The 16982-nt window shown below is 33.6% G+C and overlaps 1 protein-coding gene across 3 annotated transcripts in view; it reads left to right on the forward strand.

Annotated features, from left to right (window-relative positions):
- Window positions 1-16982, forward strand: part of ARMC8 (armadillo repeat containing 8) — an 85520-nt gene that overhangs the window by 40179 nt on the left and 28359 nt on the right. For all 3 annotated transcript variants that reach the window (XM_087824952.1, XM_087824951.1, XM_087824953.1), the window contains 6 exons: window positions 1769-1849; window positions 3420-3495; window positions 3592-3682; window positions 5340-5400; window positions 7414-7614; window positions 10697-10792. In XM_087824952.1, coding sequence (XP_087681078.1) covers window positions 1769-1849; window positions 3420-3495; window positions 3592-3682; window positions 5340-5400; window positions 7414-7614; window positions 10697-10792 — 606 coding nt within the window. The remainder of the gene's footprint in view (window positions 1-1768; window positions 1850-3419; window positions 3496-3591; window positions 3683-5339; window positions 5401-7413; window positions 7615-10696; window positions 10793-16982) is intronic.

Consider the following 16982-nt stretch of genomic DNA (forward strand, 5'->3'; position numbering starts at 1 on the left):
TGTTCTGCTAAGCACTGCCAGTATCTAAATTGGGATTTAAAATTTATAAGGAAGGCAAAAAAATCTTAGTATGCTGATGTGTTAGCCAAGGCTAATTTAGGCTTCACAATTTATTCTAGTTATTTGTTGCTAGGTAAGAAAAAAAATGGCTCAGATTCTTAGGAGACCCTTCTTTCCCTTGGCTTCCCCATTGCAGTCTCTGCCACTCTGTTTATAATGAATCAGCCAGAGACTCCTGTGTTTCAAATGAGCTAGTTCAAGTAAAGCATTAGAGCAGTGCCCAGCACATAGCAGGTAAAGAAGTAATACTGTTAATTATAACGGCAGGTGCATCAATGAGAGTGAGGTAGAAAGAGCACACTTTCTTTCAGCCTGTGTCCTGAGAATGTCGCTATTTTTCAGTTATAAGAGCAAGTTCGCACTATTCTGGGTGGATATATAGTGACAAATACATCAAGCAGTTTTACTCTGGGAATTTACCCTCATTCCCTAAGGATCTTCACTGAGATGCAGCTTTAATAAAATTCAACAAAACGTTGTTTATCATACTGAGACATTAGAAACTACCTAAAATATGTAATCAGGGTTTGTCTGAGTAAACTGTGGACTATCATATAGTGATTTAAAAATAAGAAATTAGAAGTTAGAAAATGTATAGAAATTAAGAGAAATTGCTTAAGTTTTTTTTTAAGGACCCTTTTAATAGTATATAAAATATTTAGGGGATTATTACTTATAAAATAGAGTATGACTGTTTTGTTATTCAGAAGTATGAGTTCTAATCTCCCCACTTCAAATGATGGATATTTTGGTCTAAGAAAGAATGAGCACCTAGAAGATAGTTGTTACGTGGCTAAATAGTGGGTTGGATAAATTGGTTTGAGAGCTCTTTTTCTAAACTAGTAACTGGTTTTCTGTGATAAACCTAGGCAGATAGTCTAGCTTTTCTGAATAATGATAAGCATGACATACCACCCTTATCCTGGCTTTAATTGTCTTTTCATTATTTGAGTGGGTGGAATGGGTGGGACATAAAATCAATGAGTAAAAACTGTGGCAAAGTTAAAGCCTTGCATTAATCTTTAGCTTCTGCCACTTTAAAGACCCTCAGTAATCGATTAGTAGAAAACAGTTGATGAAAAATAAAATAGCTGAATTTTTCTATTTTCTTCACCTTCCTACCCTAAGAAGTGGTAATTTTAAGAAGATAAATGAGATACAAACAGAAACCAAAACCCATTGTTCACATCTCAGTTATGGAGTGTTGTGTTTCCCACAACACTCATCCGTTACTCAAACTTCCTGATGTGTTGAGATTGGTTAGTCTCTGCTCCAGTTCCTCTTGCAGTTATTTAGTTTTAGAGATCTCATCACTAGTTCATTAGAGTTAAGTTGTAAGAATGACTACCACTGTTACTCTCCTGTGGGTGTAGGGTGAGGTAGAATTCATAGTGGTTCTGCTGCTGTGATAGTGTCTATTTAAGAGTTGCAAAGGCCCTGTGCCAGGATAGCTCTGTGCCCCTTTCCTTATTTGGGGAAGGTAATGAGGCAGTAATTCTACAGAACTGGGATGAGGTAAGATATGGCTGCCCCTTGCAGGACTAAAAATAGTGTCTACCCTGCTTCTTTGGGAATTGAGTTTATACCAGAGAACAGTGACTGAGAATTCTGCATTGTATTGAGTGTGGTTTCCTACATTTGAGTAAATGTTTTATTGGAATGAATCGTTGCTCTTTTTAATGTATTGCTATATTCTATTTTCTTACAGGGTCCAGATCATCAAACAATTTTGTTTAACCATGGTGCAGTTCAGAATATTGCTCACCTACTAACCTCAGTATCTTACAAAGTAAGATGTTAAAAATTATGTCCAAGTTTTTATACTTTATTTGGGTTTCTAGAGTCTTGCTCTAGAAGGAGACCTACATTTTTATTCCTTCTTTGATATTGTGATGAAGACTAGTAATTGATCAGTAAAATGTTATGGGGCATTGTCTTATCTATAGAATTTGCTTTAAAAAAAAAACAAAAAACTACTACCTTTTGTAGTTGCCTTTCCCTTTTTTTCAGGATATGGTTGTGATATGAGTTGCTCTTGATTTTCGCCTGTGACCATTAATGATCTCTTCCAGTTAGTTGTCAGTGCCAAAGCTGATGCTTTGAAGTATTATAGGAGCAGTGGCTTGCTAGATCAGGAAAGACTTTGGCTTTCATATCTGAGACCTTTATTTAGCCACAGTGACTCAAACAGCATATCTCACATACGCATGATCATTTAAAATGTATTCTGTTTTGTATTTTGAGTTAACAAGTCAATGGTTTTCAGATTAAATTCTTTACTGTCTTTTATATATAGGTAAGTGGCATCATGATATATTATGAGGCATTTAGCTAAAACATTTCATTGTTGTTCATTTAGCAAATTGTAGCAAATATTGGGACATTGTCCTTGTGTTACATTAGAGCTGGGTATACCAGGAGTTTCCTGTGCAGCAGAAAAGCCGTCATTTTGTTTTCTCCCTACCTGTACTTATCCTAGTTGCTCTTTTGGTCCTTAGCTTTATTGCAGCCTGCTAACGCATATGTTTCCCTACCTCAGATGCCCAAACTCACTCTTGGTGAAGAGCTCACAAGGATAGGAGTATTGCCCAAGTGAGGGACATGTTTCCTCACACCTCAGCTACCTATCCTGCCAGTTCCAGGTTCCACATAAGAACATCAAATATGGATTCAGGCTTGGAAGTGAGGATTAGATATCTGATGAAAACTGAACAGGACTAAAAAGTAACATCTCTTATAGGAGCTCCTGCAAATTATAAAATATATTGTATGTGTGGTCAAGAGCCTGGGCCCTTGGTCTCTTCCCAGTCCAGTTACCTGGTTTTAAGGAATGGTAGCACAATTTATAGATGTTTTAAAAGTTAAGTTAGTTTAGTCCTTTTCAAACTTGTATTGTAACTTTGTCTCCTCTCTTCCCCCATGCGGGTCCCATGTGTAATTACAAGAGTAGAGTACGCCCCCCACCTCCTTCAGGTCTCTGTTTTTTGTAGTTTGGGAAGAAGAAATGTCCCACATGAAAGGCAGTTGGTAATTGTTATTAAGTTCCCTTTGTCTTACCAACTTTACATTTTGTTCTTTTAAATTTGATTAGGGATTTATCTAGATCAATTTTAGTTACTACTTTGCTATTTTTGCTTTTCCATTACTTCAAAATTAATTTTAATCTTTTATAATTGATTTTAACTTACTGCGCTCTTTAGATACACAGGTCTTATTTCTGTTCCCTTGAGCTCTTCCTTTAACACTTTAGCAGATTTAAATAGTTATTTCTTCAGAAGAGTTTAGATTCTGAGACATTAAAATCCATATTTGTAAAATTTAAATAAATACTTTGTTTGTTTGTTCATTTATTTTTATAGGTTCGAATGCAAGCACTGAAATGCTTCTCAGTTTTAGCTTTTGAAAACCCCCAGGTATCGATGACCCTGGTAAATGGTAGGCTGGAACTTTCATTGGCACCTATATGATTTAATTTATAAACTTTGTAGATTTAAAGAATTTCTTAATTCTTGTTGTTTGTTTTATTTCTAGTTTTGGTCGATGGAGAATTGTTACCACAAATTTTTGTGAAGATGTTACAGAGGGATAAGCCTATTGAGATGCAACTCACATCAGCAAAATGGTAAAAGTCAAGACAATGTGGGAAAAAAGATAACACTTATCATTACCTTAGAGTATTTTTGGACAGATCAATGTCAGTTTCAATCCCAATCTTATTTTGGGATTTTGAAATTTGAAAGTCATGGGGTTGTCTCATTTTTTCTTAAATGGATATGAATTTTTACTCCATTTACTCAAGAGCATGCAGAACAAGAACTCGCATATGACATCTAAGACTATCTACAGAAAATTACTTTATTCCATTCCTTTCCTGTATTTCCTCTGAAATAATACAGAATTAGATGAGAGTTAACCAACACATATTATGCTAAATATTAAAAGTATTAAGCCGGGAAAATACAAAGATGTAGAAATGTGGATGACAATTACTTGATGTTGATAACCAAGGCACAGTTTCAGAGAATGTAGTTTCCTCATTTTAGGAAAAACAAAACAAAAAAATCTTCATAGAGGTGTAACAATTTATAAGATAGCTATATAAAGTTCTTATTAGCATAACTCCTGGTTCATATAAGCCTTCCATACATGCTAATTCTGTAATTATCAGTACATTGATAGGTTGAACACCTGTTGTATAGGGTTCTATGTAAATTAATTATTTAGTCTCAGTATTTAAAAACTGTGGCCCTCTAATATTTTGATGAGAATGAGGAATTTTCAGTGAATTACTCGTGAACCACGAATTGTTTTTTGTTTATATTGTTTGTATTTTTTGTTTGTTTGCTTTTTGTCTTTAACTTCAAAACTGAGTATTTGCTTCTTTGTTAGCAAGGTAATCCTGTCATAGAACTGATTTAAAAAAACAGTGGGGTTAAAAAAATAACAAAAAACAAACAAACAAAAAAAACAGTGGGGTAACAAGCCTTAAAATAATGATAACAGCTGTAAAGAATTCAACCCTCTATAGTATAAATAAAGAATTTTACTGATTTGTTTATAGCGTTCCCTAGAAGCTACAACACAGGTTTATTCATCCATCTTACTAAAGGAATCTAATTGAAAAAGGAAATTCATTAATTAAAGTTTCTGAAGTACTTAATGTTCATTACCTGTTTAGGGATGCAAAGTAATTTTATTCTTATTTAGAGCCAGATATAATTGTGAAGGTAAATTGTTTTTCAATAAAACCAAATTATTGCCTAATTCTTAATGCCACTACTGATAACCTCTGAATAGTTAATTTCTTATGGATACCTATAAGTGTTAGAAGTTAAATGCTTCCTCTGTGATACTTCTGCTGTTGAAATTGGAATAGTTCAACTTAACTTCATTTAAACTTAGATACTTTGTTAACTTAATATTTAATTTTTTCCCTTTCTATTATGAAAAATTTAAAACATAAAAACATAAAAGTATAAAGAACTCTAATGTGCTCAGCACCTATCTTCAAAATTTATCCACCTATTAGGCCATTTATTTTAAAACATTTTCGTAGGTGTTTTGTTTTTGTTTTTGTTTTTTATATCTGTCTTACTTTGTTGGTATCAGTTAGTTTTCTTTGACTATTAACAGGTTCTCAGATAAGGGAATCAAAGCGTCACTCAAAATAAATGCGAGTAGTTGTCTTTTTTTTACCCATAAAATCTTAAAGGCAAGTTATTTTCCTTTTAAAGCTTTAAAACACAAGCAAAAACTTACTTTCTGTCATCTTATTCCAGTTTAACTTACATGTGTAGAGCTGGAGCAATTCGGACAGATGACAACTGTATTGTATTGAAGGTGAGCTAATTAATTCTCTAAAAGGCATATGAAAAGTATCCAATCACATGTGTTGAATATAAATATTGATATTCCTGTTTTTTACTCATTTGTCACTATGGTATGTGCACAGAATAAAATAATAGTAAACACCATGCTTTTCTTTTCAGTGGAATGCCATGTAGTTTTTAAAAATTGGTTTTAGATGTGTTTTGAAAGTCAAAGTGAAATGATTCTTTCCTTCTCATACCTTTTTTATTTTATGGTAATAAGGGGGATGTAGAAACTGTAAAAATATGTAAAATTCAGGTGATAGAAAATATATTTTAATTCTTGATTTTCATTGTTTGCAACAGTTTTGTAGGAAGCAGTTTACTAGCTCTGCAGATAAAGACTTTATATTGCCCTCATGGCAGATAATCAGAAGGCATAATGAGAAAGAATAAATAAATAACACATGAAAACAGTCATCATCATTGATACCCAAATCACCTAGAAGTCTGAAAAACCCAGATAAGAGAGACTAGCCCTAAGAGCCCCAAGACCTGGGATCTGATTTTAGCATTGCCAACACTACCTAGCTTGGTAACCTTGGGCACACCCCTTATTCTCTTGGTGCTTCAGAATTCTAATTATGAAAATGGAGGCAGTAATTCCTGCTCATGTATCCCACAGGGTTATTGTGGGAATAACAATATATTAAGTACATTAAATGTCTTACTAGCTATAAAAGACAAAACAAGTATAAATAAATTCATTGTGTGTCATTTTATGAATGTGAGATCTCTCACTGTCAGCATTCAAAATCAACCCAAGGATAAAAAAAAGGTTAATGTTTGCTTTAGTCTTTGGCAAAACAAGTCAGTTAATTTAATGAGGTCTGAGGACTCCCTAAGTAAACAACTCTGCATAGAGTGCTAAGGGCTTCCATGCAAGGACCTTGGTTTATTTTCTTAACTGCTCTACCCCTCCTTTTCTTCCTCATTGATAAATTAGGTTAATAGTATCTTTCTTCTTTATGTAGTAGTTGTGAACATGAAATTCAATAATCCATGGATTTATGGTACTGATAAATGTTAGTAACTGTTCAAAGGAAAATAAGAATAAGGCTTTCCTCTTGGAAGCCTAGAGTTGTATTGAAAAGCCTGAGTGAGCCTGAAATCAGTAAACAATGAAGTGCTAAACTGTGGTAAAGATATAATAGGGACTTAGAAAAGAGCAAAGCACAGCTGACTGTGGTAGTTGAGGAAGGCTTCCTACAGTTGTAATATTTCAGTTTTTACTTCCACATTATCCACATGGGATATTTTTATTGAGAATCTAATGTAGATAAATAACCAATCAAGACAGTGCCAAGATTTTTGAAGGACCTCAAGACAGATTGGACGACTAGATAACTAGTCTTTCCAAGGAGCTCTTTGGAAAGTGTAGGAACTGTAATTAATGCATTTCACTTGCATTATAGGAGAACCGATGGAATCTGAATAATGGTAAGATCACTGAATTTTTAAAGCTGTATCTATTTTTTTTTTCTTTTTGCTACTGTAGATATTAATCCCCAAACAAAAAAATAAAAGTCATCCCAGCCATATTACTCACTAAGGAAAAAATAGCATATTTTTTCTAATGCAAAATCATTCGTGGTTCAACTGCTGGATGTCAATTAGGTAAATAAATACAGACATGGTACAGAAGCATCAGACATGATTTATTAGGGATTCTGACATGTCTTTTGTAAGGTTGTACGATAAAGTTTTAGTCCTATTGATTACAAAAGCCTAATTAGAGTTTGTATTATTGTACTTTGATTATATGATTAGAGTTTAGTGTGCCAGCATAAATGATGTATAATATGCACTGAATCTTGTATATTTTTACATTAAAAAAAAACTCTTTTTCTCTGTCTTTATTGAAAATTTGATTTCAAGCATGACTCCCAATAAAAACCATTGAGTTGATTCAGTCACACCGTATGCTCTCCATCAAGCTTTTGCCTTTCCCAAAAAACAAATAATTAATTTCACTACTTTTCAGACATTGCCTTGTTTGGTTCGAATGTGCAGTAAGGAGAGATTACTAGAGGAGAGAGTTGAAGGAGCTGAGACACTCGCCTATTTGATTGAACCAGATGTTGAGCTACAGAGAATTGCTAGCATTACTGATCACCTCATTGCCATGCTTGCTGATTATTTCAAGTATCCCAGCTCAGTGAGTGCCATCACTGATATTAAAAGGGTATGTTCTCTTTTCCTTTTTAGCAGCTCAAGAGAGGGATTTTTAAAAGTTTTACTTACTGTTCACTACTTTGAACCACTTGATAATACAGTTCAAAGCCCTTTTAAATATAGGAATCTTTTACCTTTGGTAACATAGATGATGTTGTTTTATAAGTTTTTGAGTCCAATTTGTTTCATGTTCACTGTCAGAAATTTTTTATTAAGGAAATAATTAGGAAAGAAGAAAATTGCACCCCTAATTCCCAACTAAAACCCCCAAATAGTGGGGTCTGGTCACTAAGCTGATTACTGACATTCTATCAGTATTATTTCATCCCGTTCAAGTCCCCAGAATCATCTCTGTTGCATTGTTCTCGTTCTTTAGGTCAAGGGTGATATCTTGTTATGTGTAACTGAGTGGCCTTATCTTACTCTCCAGCACCGTCTTTTTCCTGTGCTGCCTCTTCTAACTTTTGCCATCTTCTTCTTTTTCCTTTTTGCACTTTTCAACTATCCTTTGGGTTTGCTAGTGACAGCTAAAGCATCATTTAACCTCTAGACTGAGACCATCAGGGTCCAAATTGTGCTAACTTTTTCTCAAAATATAAATTCCTTAGGATAAGTAGATATTTCTTTGATTTTGTTTTTATAAGTCTGTTTGTCATACTTATTTCTCTAAACGTAAGAGATAAATATTATGTTAGAGAAAGTTTATTTAAGAAGGTCATGGTAGAGAAAGCATTGCCTCCTAATTAGTAACCAGTACTGTTTCATGAATATGACTGTATTTTTGATACCAGTGGTCCTAATGGTAAATTTTTAAAACTCTTTTCTTGACCTCTCTCAGGCCCCTGAGTTCCAAAAAAAAATTCATCTGGCAGGCAGCTGTTCATTTGGCATTTGATATTAAAAATAAAATAAACTATTGAGGGTGTATCTTTTCTCTGTCTCAGGAAGGGCTTAAAACTCCTTCACTGATATTTGTATTAATAATATATACTGCCCTCTATGTATTAAAGTTATGTAAAGTCTGTTCTTCCATCTGTACGATTGCTTTTCCAGTGGAGGTGATGGATTATACTGAACCATCTGCCTTGTCTGTTTTCCCTCTGGCTACTTGTTCACACTGACAGTGTCTCACTGGTACAGAGGTACATGGATAAGTCCTAACTATGGCCTCATGAACACCCTTAGTTGACAATCCCAAGGCAAATAGAACACTTTGTTGGACATGATTGTGAGGAAATATAGTTACAAGAACATCTAGCCTATGCATGTGCAAATCATTTAGCATGTAGATTATCCCTTCTATTAAGGTTTTTCTGTTTTATTTTCATCACAGTAAAACTATAATATTAATAATTTTTAAAAATGATCTCCTAATGCCAAACTCAAATATTAGTTTGTTTTGTCGTCTTTTTTTTTTATATCTTTTGTTATTGTTGTTAATCCTCACCTGAGGATATTTCCTCCATTGATTTTTTGTTGTTAGAGAGAGTGGAAAGGAGGGAGGAAGGGGGGGAGGAAGAGAGGGAGAGACATCAATGTGAGAGAGACACATCGATTGGATTGGTTGCCTCCCACACGTACCCCGACCGGGACAGGGATCAAACCCATAACCCAGGTACTTGCCCTTGACTGGGAATCAAACCCACAACCCTTTGCTGCGGGGGCAACACTCTAACCTCTGAATCACACCAGCCAGGGCATGTCATCTTTATTGTTGATGATGGATTATTCAGTAGTTTCTGACCATAAATATAAATAATTGACCCATAGAGAGAAATTCTTACATGTTAATGTATAATTTTCATGGTATATTAGTCCACATCAGTATTCTAATATGTGTTATGACTAGAAAGTAGTTAAAACTTTAAGAATAAATATTTTAGGACTTACACATCAAAATGAGTGTTCCTCATTATATATGGGGAGGTTTCCCCCAATAATCCATCAGTGGAACTACTTTTAAGAATTGCCTTCAGAACCACCCCAAATGAGTTTCAGGGTGTTTTGTTTTATTTTTATTTGTTTCTCTAAATGTTACCCAGCTGGATTTCCCCATCTTTTCACACATCACAATCACTGGCAATTAGCTTCAAACTCTCTTAGTTTATAGATATATTACAGTCAGAATTTTATAGCTAATATGCCACTTAGCTCTTTAGGAAATTTTAAAAGAGGGTCTCAGAATGCTTTGAACAACACCTATATCATTGCATAATGGTGAACCTTTCCAAGGCACATCATTTGGAGAAAGTGGCAGTAGCTTGGATGAAGAGGTTATATCTCTTAGTTATAAAATTATTTACATTATTGATATGCCTTGTATATTTACTGGTTCATAGTCAGTCACTGAAACTGTCCTGAGAAGATGCTTCTATTTTCTTATGATAGATTGGTTATGGAAAATTTGTATGGAAAATTGATAGCTTAGAAGCCAGTTATGCATATGGAAAGATAGAACTATTTCATACCTATAAGTAGTTTTAATAAATTTATTTTAAAAAATCCTCTGAACATAAGTCTTAGATAACTCGTAGATAGATAGTAATGATTACCATGGTATAATGTCCATTAAGGATTCTCACAAAGTTTTTCCTGTTTCTAAAAGTTTCTTAAATACTAAAGTAAGGCTAGCACTACTCTTAACCTTTTGGAAACCTGCTAACGACATTGTGACAGCAGCACTCAAGTTATCAGCTGTATTCTGGGGCTAGCAAGGCCTGAGTGTGCCTTGTTTTTGAGGAGGACATTTCAAAGAGCAGGTACAAGCAAGCATTAGTGCCACTGAAGCTGACATCTAGGATCACTGAATTTTTAGGGGTCAAAGTTTCACAAAGGGTTCACATATACTAGTGTCAAATATTGTGGCATTCACTTTTAGACAGAAGCAGATAGTGTGTATCCAGATCTAACTGTTGCAAACATAGCTTAGGTCTCAGTCATATAAGCAGAACCCCAAAATAATCAGGAATTCAGTGAGAGCACTAATATGTTAATAGTTGTTAAACATTTTTTTTCAACTCTACTCAATTGGTTTTATTGAAATTTTAATTCGTAGACTGATTTGGAACATTTCTTTTTCTCCTCTCCCATAGCTTGATCATGACTTAAAACATGCTCACGAACTCCGCCAGGCTGCATTCAAGCTCTATGCCTCTCTCGGAGCAAATGATGAAGACATCCGGAAGAAGGTGAGTCTGGGAGAGGGGCGTCCCCCAGTCCTGACAGCCAGCAGGCAGGGAGTGACGTCAACCTGAAAGTCGTGGTGAAGAGCACTAACAGTGACTGTTTGAATATAATAAAGCAGAGTGACTAAAGGCATAATTGAAGAATGAATGGGACCCGGATTTGGGGAGTTGTTTGTTTGTTTTTAGAACATAGAGTGGCATGGCCGTGCTGGAATGACAAATAACCCGTGTGCTTTTTTGTGTCATTAATATGGATTATTGTGTTGCACATTTTTGCATGTGTTCTGATAAAAATCAATTCTAGCACTGTGAAGCTTCAGACACCTTGAAAGACCTAACACTAGAATTGTAAATGTTATTTATGAAAATACTTTCCAATGCCATTGAGAAATTTAAATCTATTGTATATTGCTCTTTGATATGTGGCTTAGTTATGTTTTGATTTTTTTGCTACTGTGCAAGTTTGATGTGAATAAAATCTTTGTGGAATGATGATTTTATGTTTAGTGAGTGGTGATGTGAATTTCTAGGTCCCAAAAAATGTATCACTGGTATAGCACCTTATGTTATTATAGCCTAGTCCAACACTGAACTTATGTTCTTTAAGATAATAGCTTTAAGCAGAAAATATAGTGGCAAGCTCTGACCTGGCTCCCTCCTTAAACCAAAAGACTGGAGCTACCACTCAAAAAAAAAAAAAATTCTAATAAATTTTACACAAGCCTTTTAGGAATGTCAGTAAAATAATCCCACATGTTCTGTCTTGATGAGCCATAACAGAAAGAACAAATTGGGCGTTATTTACTGAACATGGCAATGTACTAAATCTTTCCATCTATATTGGTGTTTGTTAAGAGACATCACAAAGTTTTGGGAATTTACCATGATTAGAGAAGTACTCGGGCTTGTATAGAGAAGTATGGAATAACTGTAGGTTTAATGAAATAAATTGAAAATGAACCATTCTTGAATAAAACTGAAATAAGCAGTAAGATTAGATAATGTGAATAGCTTTGATTTAAAATCAGTACAAAAAAAAAACAACTGAGCTGAATGTTTTCCGTGTACCTCAATTTAGTTCAGTTAAAAAGATGTTTTTGACTTGAAGTGTTTTTAGTAAATATCTATTAAAATCCTTCTGGACACCTCTAAACTTTCATCTGTAAACTGTTACTTAAAAACAAACATACTAGTGATATGGTATTCCCTATGTCTGACAAACATGATTTTTGGATGTTGATGCTGATATGTTTTGTTCAGTTTAGGTACATGGTATATTGCAAAGGAAGAGGCTTTTATGGCAACTCATATAGATAAAACACTTAAAAAATTGACATGGACTGTATAACGTATACATAATGATTTGTTTCAGGGTGGTTATTAGGGCTCATTAGAAAGAGGAAAAGTGTTTTACCCATTCTTTTAGTTCAAGAAGGTCATGCCATGGACAGAAAGGGAGATAGATGGGCCATAAAGGGGGGGAAATAGGATGTCCATTTGTACTTTTTTGTACTTTTTTGTTAATAAACTATTGTTTTGGAATTAATGACTTAATTTGTGATATCATGTTCTAGAAATACTGACAACATAACAGTCTGATGATCAGTAGTCTATTAAAAGTTGTATTTATAATGTGTATAATTTCCTGGTAAGGCTAAATCCTGATAATTTCTGTAGAAAGATGACAAATAAAGAATAAGTTATAATTATTATAGTTTTTTTGTGTGATGAAGAAAAGATAATGTGATGTTCTTATATAAATGGGGATTATATAGAGTTTTTAGGAAGATATTTAATATCTGGAAAATTGTTTGAATAATTAACAGTTCATAGCAACTACCAAAGAGAGAAATTATAAAATGCAAAATATAAGGAATTTTGTGATAAAATCTATATGAAAATTGTTCTTAGGAGTGGCAAATCTTTATTTTCAGTGCATAAAAAATGATAATCTTTTTCCTTTGAATGCCTTTATTTTTATTCCATTTTTTGTTGACCTAATTACTTGGATAGATTTTTATTTACTTTCTCTATGAAATATATATTTACCTTTTACACTTACACCTTATTAACTGATTATATTTATTTTCTTTAAGTACAGTGTTTATTGTTTTATTTTTTAATGCAATATTTATGATTGTCAATATGGAATTTCAGCTTATTGAATTAATGAATGGAGAATCTCTCTCAAAGAAATTTCAAGGACTATAGTAGACCTATCCTACTCCCTTCCCCCTCACCCCAAAAACAAACAAACAAAAGCAACAAAAACACTTTTTGTTGCAGGATAAAAATGTGAAATGTTCAGTTGTTCTGCCTTTTAAACTAAAAATGGGAATGTAATTCAGTAAATATAGGGAGTAACATTATTCCATTGTCCTGTTATGATCACTTCAGGAAATGAGGCAGAATGAAGAAGAGAAAACTAAAATTAAGAGGTAGAGACAATGAGAGCTATACATAGCTATAAAGGAGAAAGATACAGGCCTTCTTTCTTCGTAGAGTTATTTCTCTATCTTAGTGCTCCCAAAGACGTCTAACCTTTATCCAACGAAAGGGAACTTTAGTTCCTAGCAAGGAGTGGGTCCCACTAGCCGAATTTAAATGCTGACGGAGTTTAAATGCCGTCTTTTAAAGGCTAAAGGCCTGCTGTGATTTCATTTCTTGATACTTTCTCTCTGGGCCAGACAGAATTAAGCTGAACATTCACTGAGATATGACCCTTAGGTCAGAGATATACCACTGCTGCTCGGGAGCAGTGTCGATGTATTCCCATTCAAAGATATCAACTATATAACAATAATTCAAAAATTTTGGTTAGGATAAGCAGGGGCAGAGAGGCAGGAATTGAGAGCTCAGTGGAAGAAGGGTCCAGAGCACATTAGTAGTAACTACACTGACCACAATATAAGGTAAAAATTCTCTGTAATCTCTGCCATGGGGAAAGTCTGGTTTTTAATAATCTCCTTTACCACATATTAATGCTGACTAGGAAGCATAGGTTCAGTTAATGGGACAATAAAGAAAGAAGTTAAGATACCTAACAAATTCTTTCAAGCACTGGCATTTCCAGTCCAAACCCCAGTCAGTGGTCAGTCGTGCAGAGGTAGCAGTGGCAAACAGTCCTGTAATCGTGAAGCTGATTCTTTTATAACAAGGAATTGTTCTTATGAAGACCATCACTTGGTTGGTACCTGTTGATCATAAATTAGGCTGGAAATTTTAAAGGATTGTCTCTCTTTACTATCTTTAAGGAACTAGTAGAATTTATTAGTTAGAAAGTGTAAGTTGAGGAAAATTAGAAATAGTAAATTAAAATTCAAGGAAATTAATAAACTTAACAGGATGTTATTTGTTATTTTTGATAAAAAATAAAATACATTACAAATCTTAAAGGTAGTACTTAGTGTAGCCTTTGCTCCTTTGAGGTATCTAACTAATGGAGACTTTCAGAAAGCTTTCCTCTTGGATTCTGAGTACTTATATTTTAGCTGGAGATCCCTTTTGAGGAACTAGAATGTAAGCTCCATGAGGGCAGGGATTTTTCTAATGTTTGTTCATCACTGCATTCCCAGCATCTACAACACTGCCAGGTGCATAGCCTGCACTCAATAAATATTTGAAGAATGAATGAATGAATGAAAACAATGAGTGAATGGACAAATAGATGGACGAATCATATTGCAAAATTACATTGTTAAGCACCCTTAATCAAATTATATATGGGCCTCCCTACATTAAGAACTTTTATAATTTTAGTAGCAATTCTATGGGTATGTGAAGAGAGGAAATTTAAAATAGGGGAAATAAAAATCTGATCATATAAGCAGGGGGTTTTACTATACTTAGCATAAAGAAATGCAGGAAATCCCCATTTTTCAAGAGGCATACAATCCCAAGGATGTGTCTTCTACTCACTTTGATATAGATCAAAGAGAACATGTTTTATGGTATGGTACTTGTTTAATTTTGGAATAATTTTTACCATTACTCCTTAGGTTTTTTTCCTTTCTAAATGTGTGATTGTGAAATAATGTATATTATTCACAAGTGTGAATGTGGACCCATTTTTTTCTAGGGATAAATGTGTAATTTGGATTATAGAAATTAGCCTGATTCAGGAATCAACCTATTCTGTAAAGTGATATATACCTGTATAAAATAATTATGTTTCCAATTAATGAATGTCAGATTTTTAAGGTCAGTAATTTAATTCAATTCTACATAGATTAATTGCACTGCCTACATTGTGTAAACAATGTCTGATGGGTGGAAGGAGGAGAGAAAGCAGTGTTGTGAGATGAAGAACCATAAGACACAGCTTTAAAACTCAGCATTTATAATAAAACCTCAATAAGTCAGAGAAAAGTAAGGAATGGCCAGTAAGAATTTGCTAGGGGCTTAAGGAATCATTTGGAAGCAATTAAAATGGACATGGTGATTTCAGTGGGTTTTCCTTGAATCAATTTGGAAATTAATAATTTAATATTTTTTTGTCATTTTTAATGTTTTCTAACTGCCTTTTATTTTAAATTTTCAAGAATTGAAAACATGAATCCTAAGTTTTTGTTCCTTGTGGCAGGGAGGGGGGCCATCCAATCACACTGGTTTTATATGACATTTGAAGAAAGTAGCCAAGTGTGGGATACCTTTTCCTTTTAAACTGAACCTTTTTTTTTTTAAAGAAATATAGGCGCAGAAAAGCGAAAGGAAAAAAAACAAGAATGAGAATTTGTCTTCTACCTTCTTTTTCCTAGCAAAGAAATTATATCTGCAGGGTCATTGTGAGGATGGAAATACAATATATTTAAAGTATCTAGCATGGTGCCTCTAAGTGTTTAACAAATGGAAGCATTTATTAGAATATCTTAAATTATTTCATTGGAAGTTTTAAAATAAATATATATTTTCAAGTGTATTAGAAAAGCTGAACAATGTTGGGGCATAAATAAAAAAGGTTTGCAATGGAGGCAGTGACTTTATTCTATAAAATTCCAGTTCTGTTATTCTTTCTAGTAAAAAGAATATTTGTATTTCAGAAGCATAGGCTCTTCCTTTAGCTTTGCTCTTATTAATGACAAGCTGTCTTCTTACTCTCTTATATTTTAGAATATTTAAAATTCTGATTTTCAAAGCTTTTTGTTTGCTATAGCATGCCCTTCAAAGCACCAAATTAAATTTTGGATTTTTTTTTTCCAGTTAAATAGAATATACAATATAAATCAATAATTGGTTGAATTCATAGGTAATAAATGTGTTAGGAAAAGTATGGAAGCCAAATTCTAACCTTGATTATCTAAGTATCACTGCCCATAGTTGCCATAGATGTTATTTCTCCAAAGAGTCGTTATTCATATGAAGCTCTATCTTAAAAATGTAGTTCAGATTTTGAACAAATGTAAATTCTTCTCTGTATTTCTAAAGTTATAAGATTTTAAAGTATATTTTTAAATTAAGTCATTTTTTAAAAATATCTTTCTGCCATCTCAGAAACTTGCTAACCTAAGCATTTCATTTTAAACATTTTTATGATTTTTATACTTTGATTTTATTACTGTTAGTCTTCTGGGTAAACAGTATAATTATACGATGAATTTATGTTTTTTAGTATTTTGCAAAAGTTCAGTAATTCTAAATGGTCATTTAAAAGGCACAGTGTCAAATTTTTGTATTTGTCTCTGCCATGAAATCAGGCAGATGCAAGGAATGATTTCTAAGCCTTAGCTTGCAAGTTGAAACAAACACCTTGAACATTTTGAAGGTTTTCGACGGTACCACAGAAGTAGCATCCTTCAGGACTTGGCTCTGTTACTGAATAACAACAGGTTCATTCAGAATTCAGAATCCGTTGACTTAATCTGTGGTAAAATTGTTAGTTATCATCTTAAAGCTAATCTACCAAAGAATTTTAAATGAACTTCGCAACATTCATTTATGATGGTAAGTATTTTTAAAGAGTTAATCATGACAGGACCAGGTTTTGCCACTTGCCCACAGTATTGAAACCCTTGGCCTTCTGCATACTGAAAGAAGCAAACCTGGGAGTGATAATGCTAGATACATAACAGAGGTATTTATAAAATCAAGTAATGAATATTGATTTCAGTTTCATTAAATGGAGACATAAAATTGAGTATTATACTATTAATTGTGATATTGTGGTTGCGTAAACCATTGAATTCCAATTCCTGTT

Source organism: Miniopterus natalensis, chromosome 15, assembly GCF_054644295.1.
Source record: "Miniopterus natalensis isolate mMinNat1 chromosome 15, mMinNat1.hap1, whole genome shotgun sequence".
In the NCBI taxonomy this organism is placed as follows: domain Eukaryota; kingdom Metazoa; phylum Chordata; class Mammalia; order Chiroptera; family Miniopteridae; genus Miniopterus; species Miniopterus natalensis.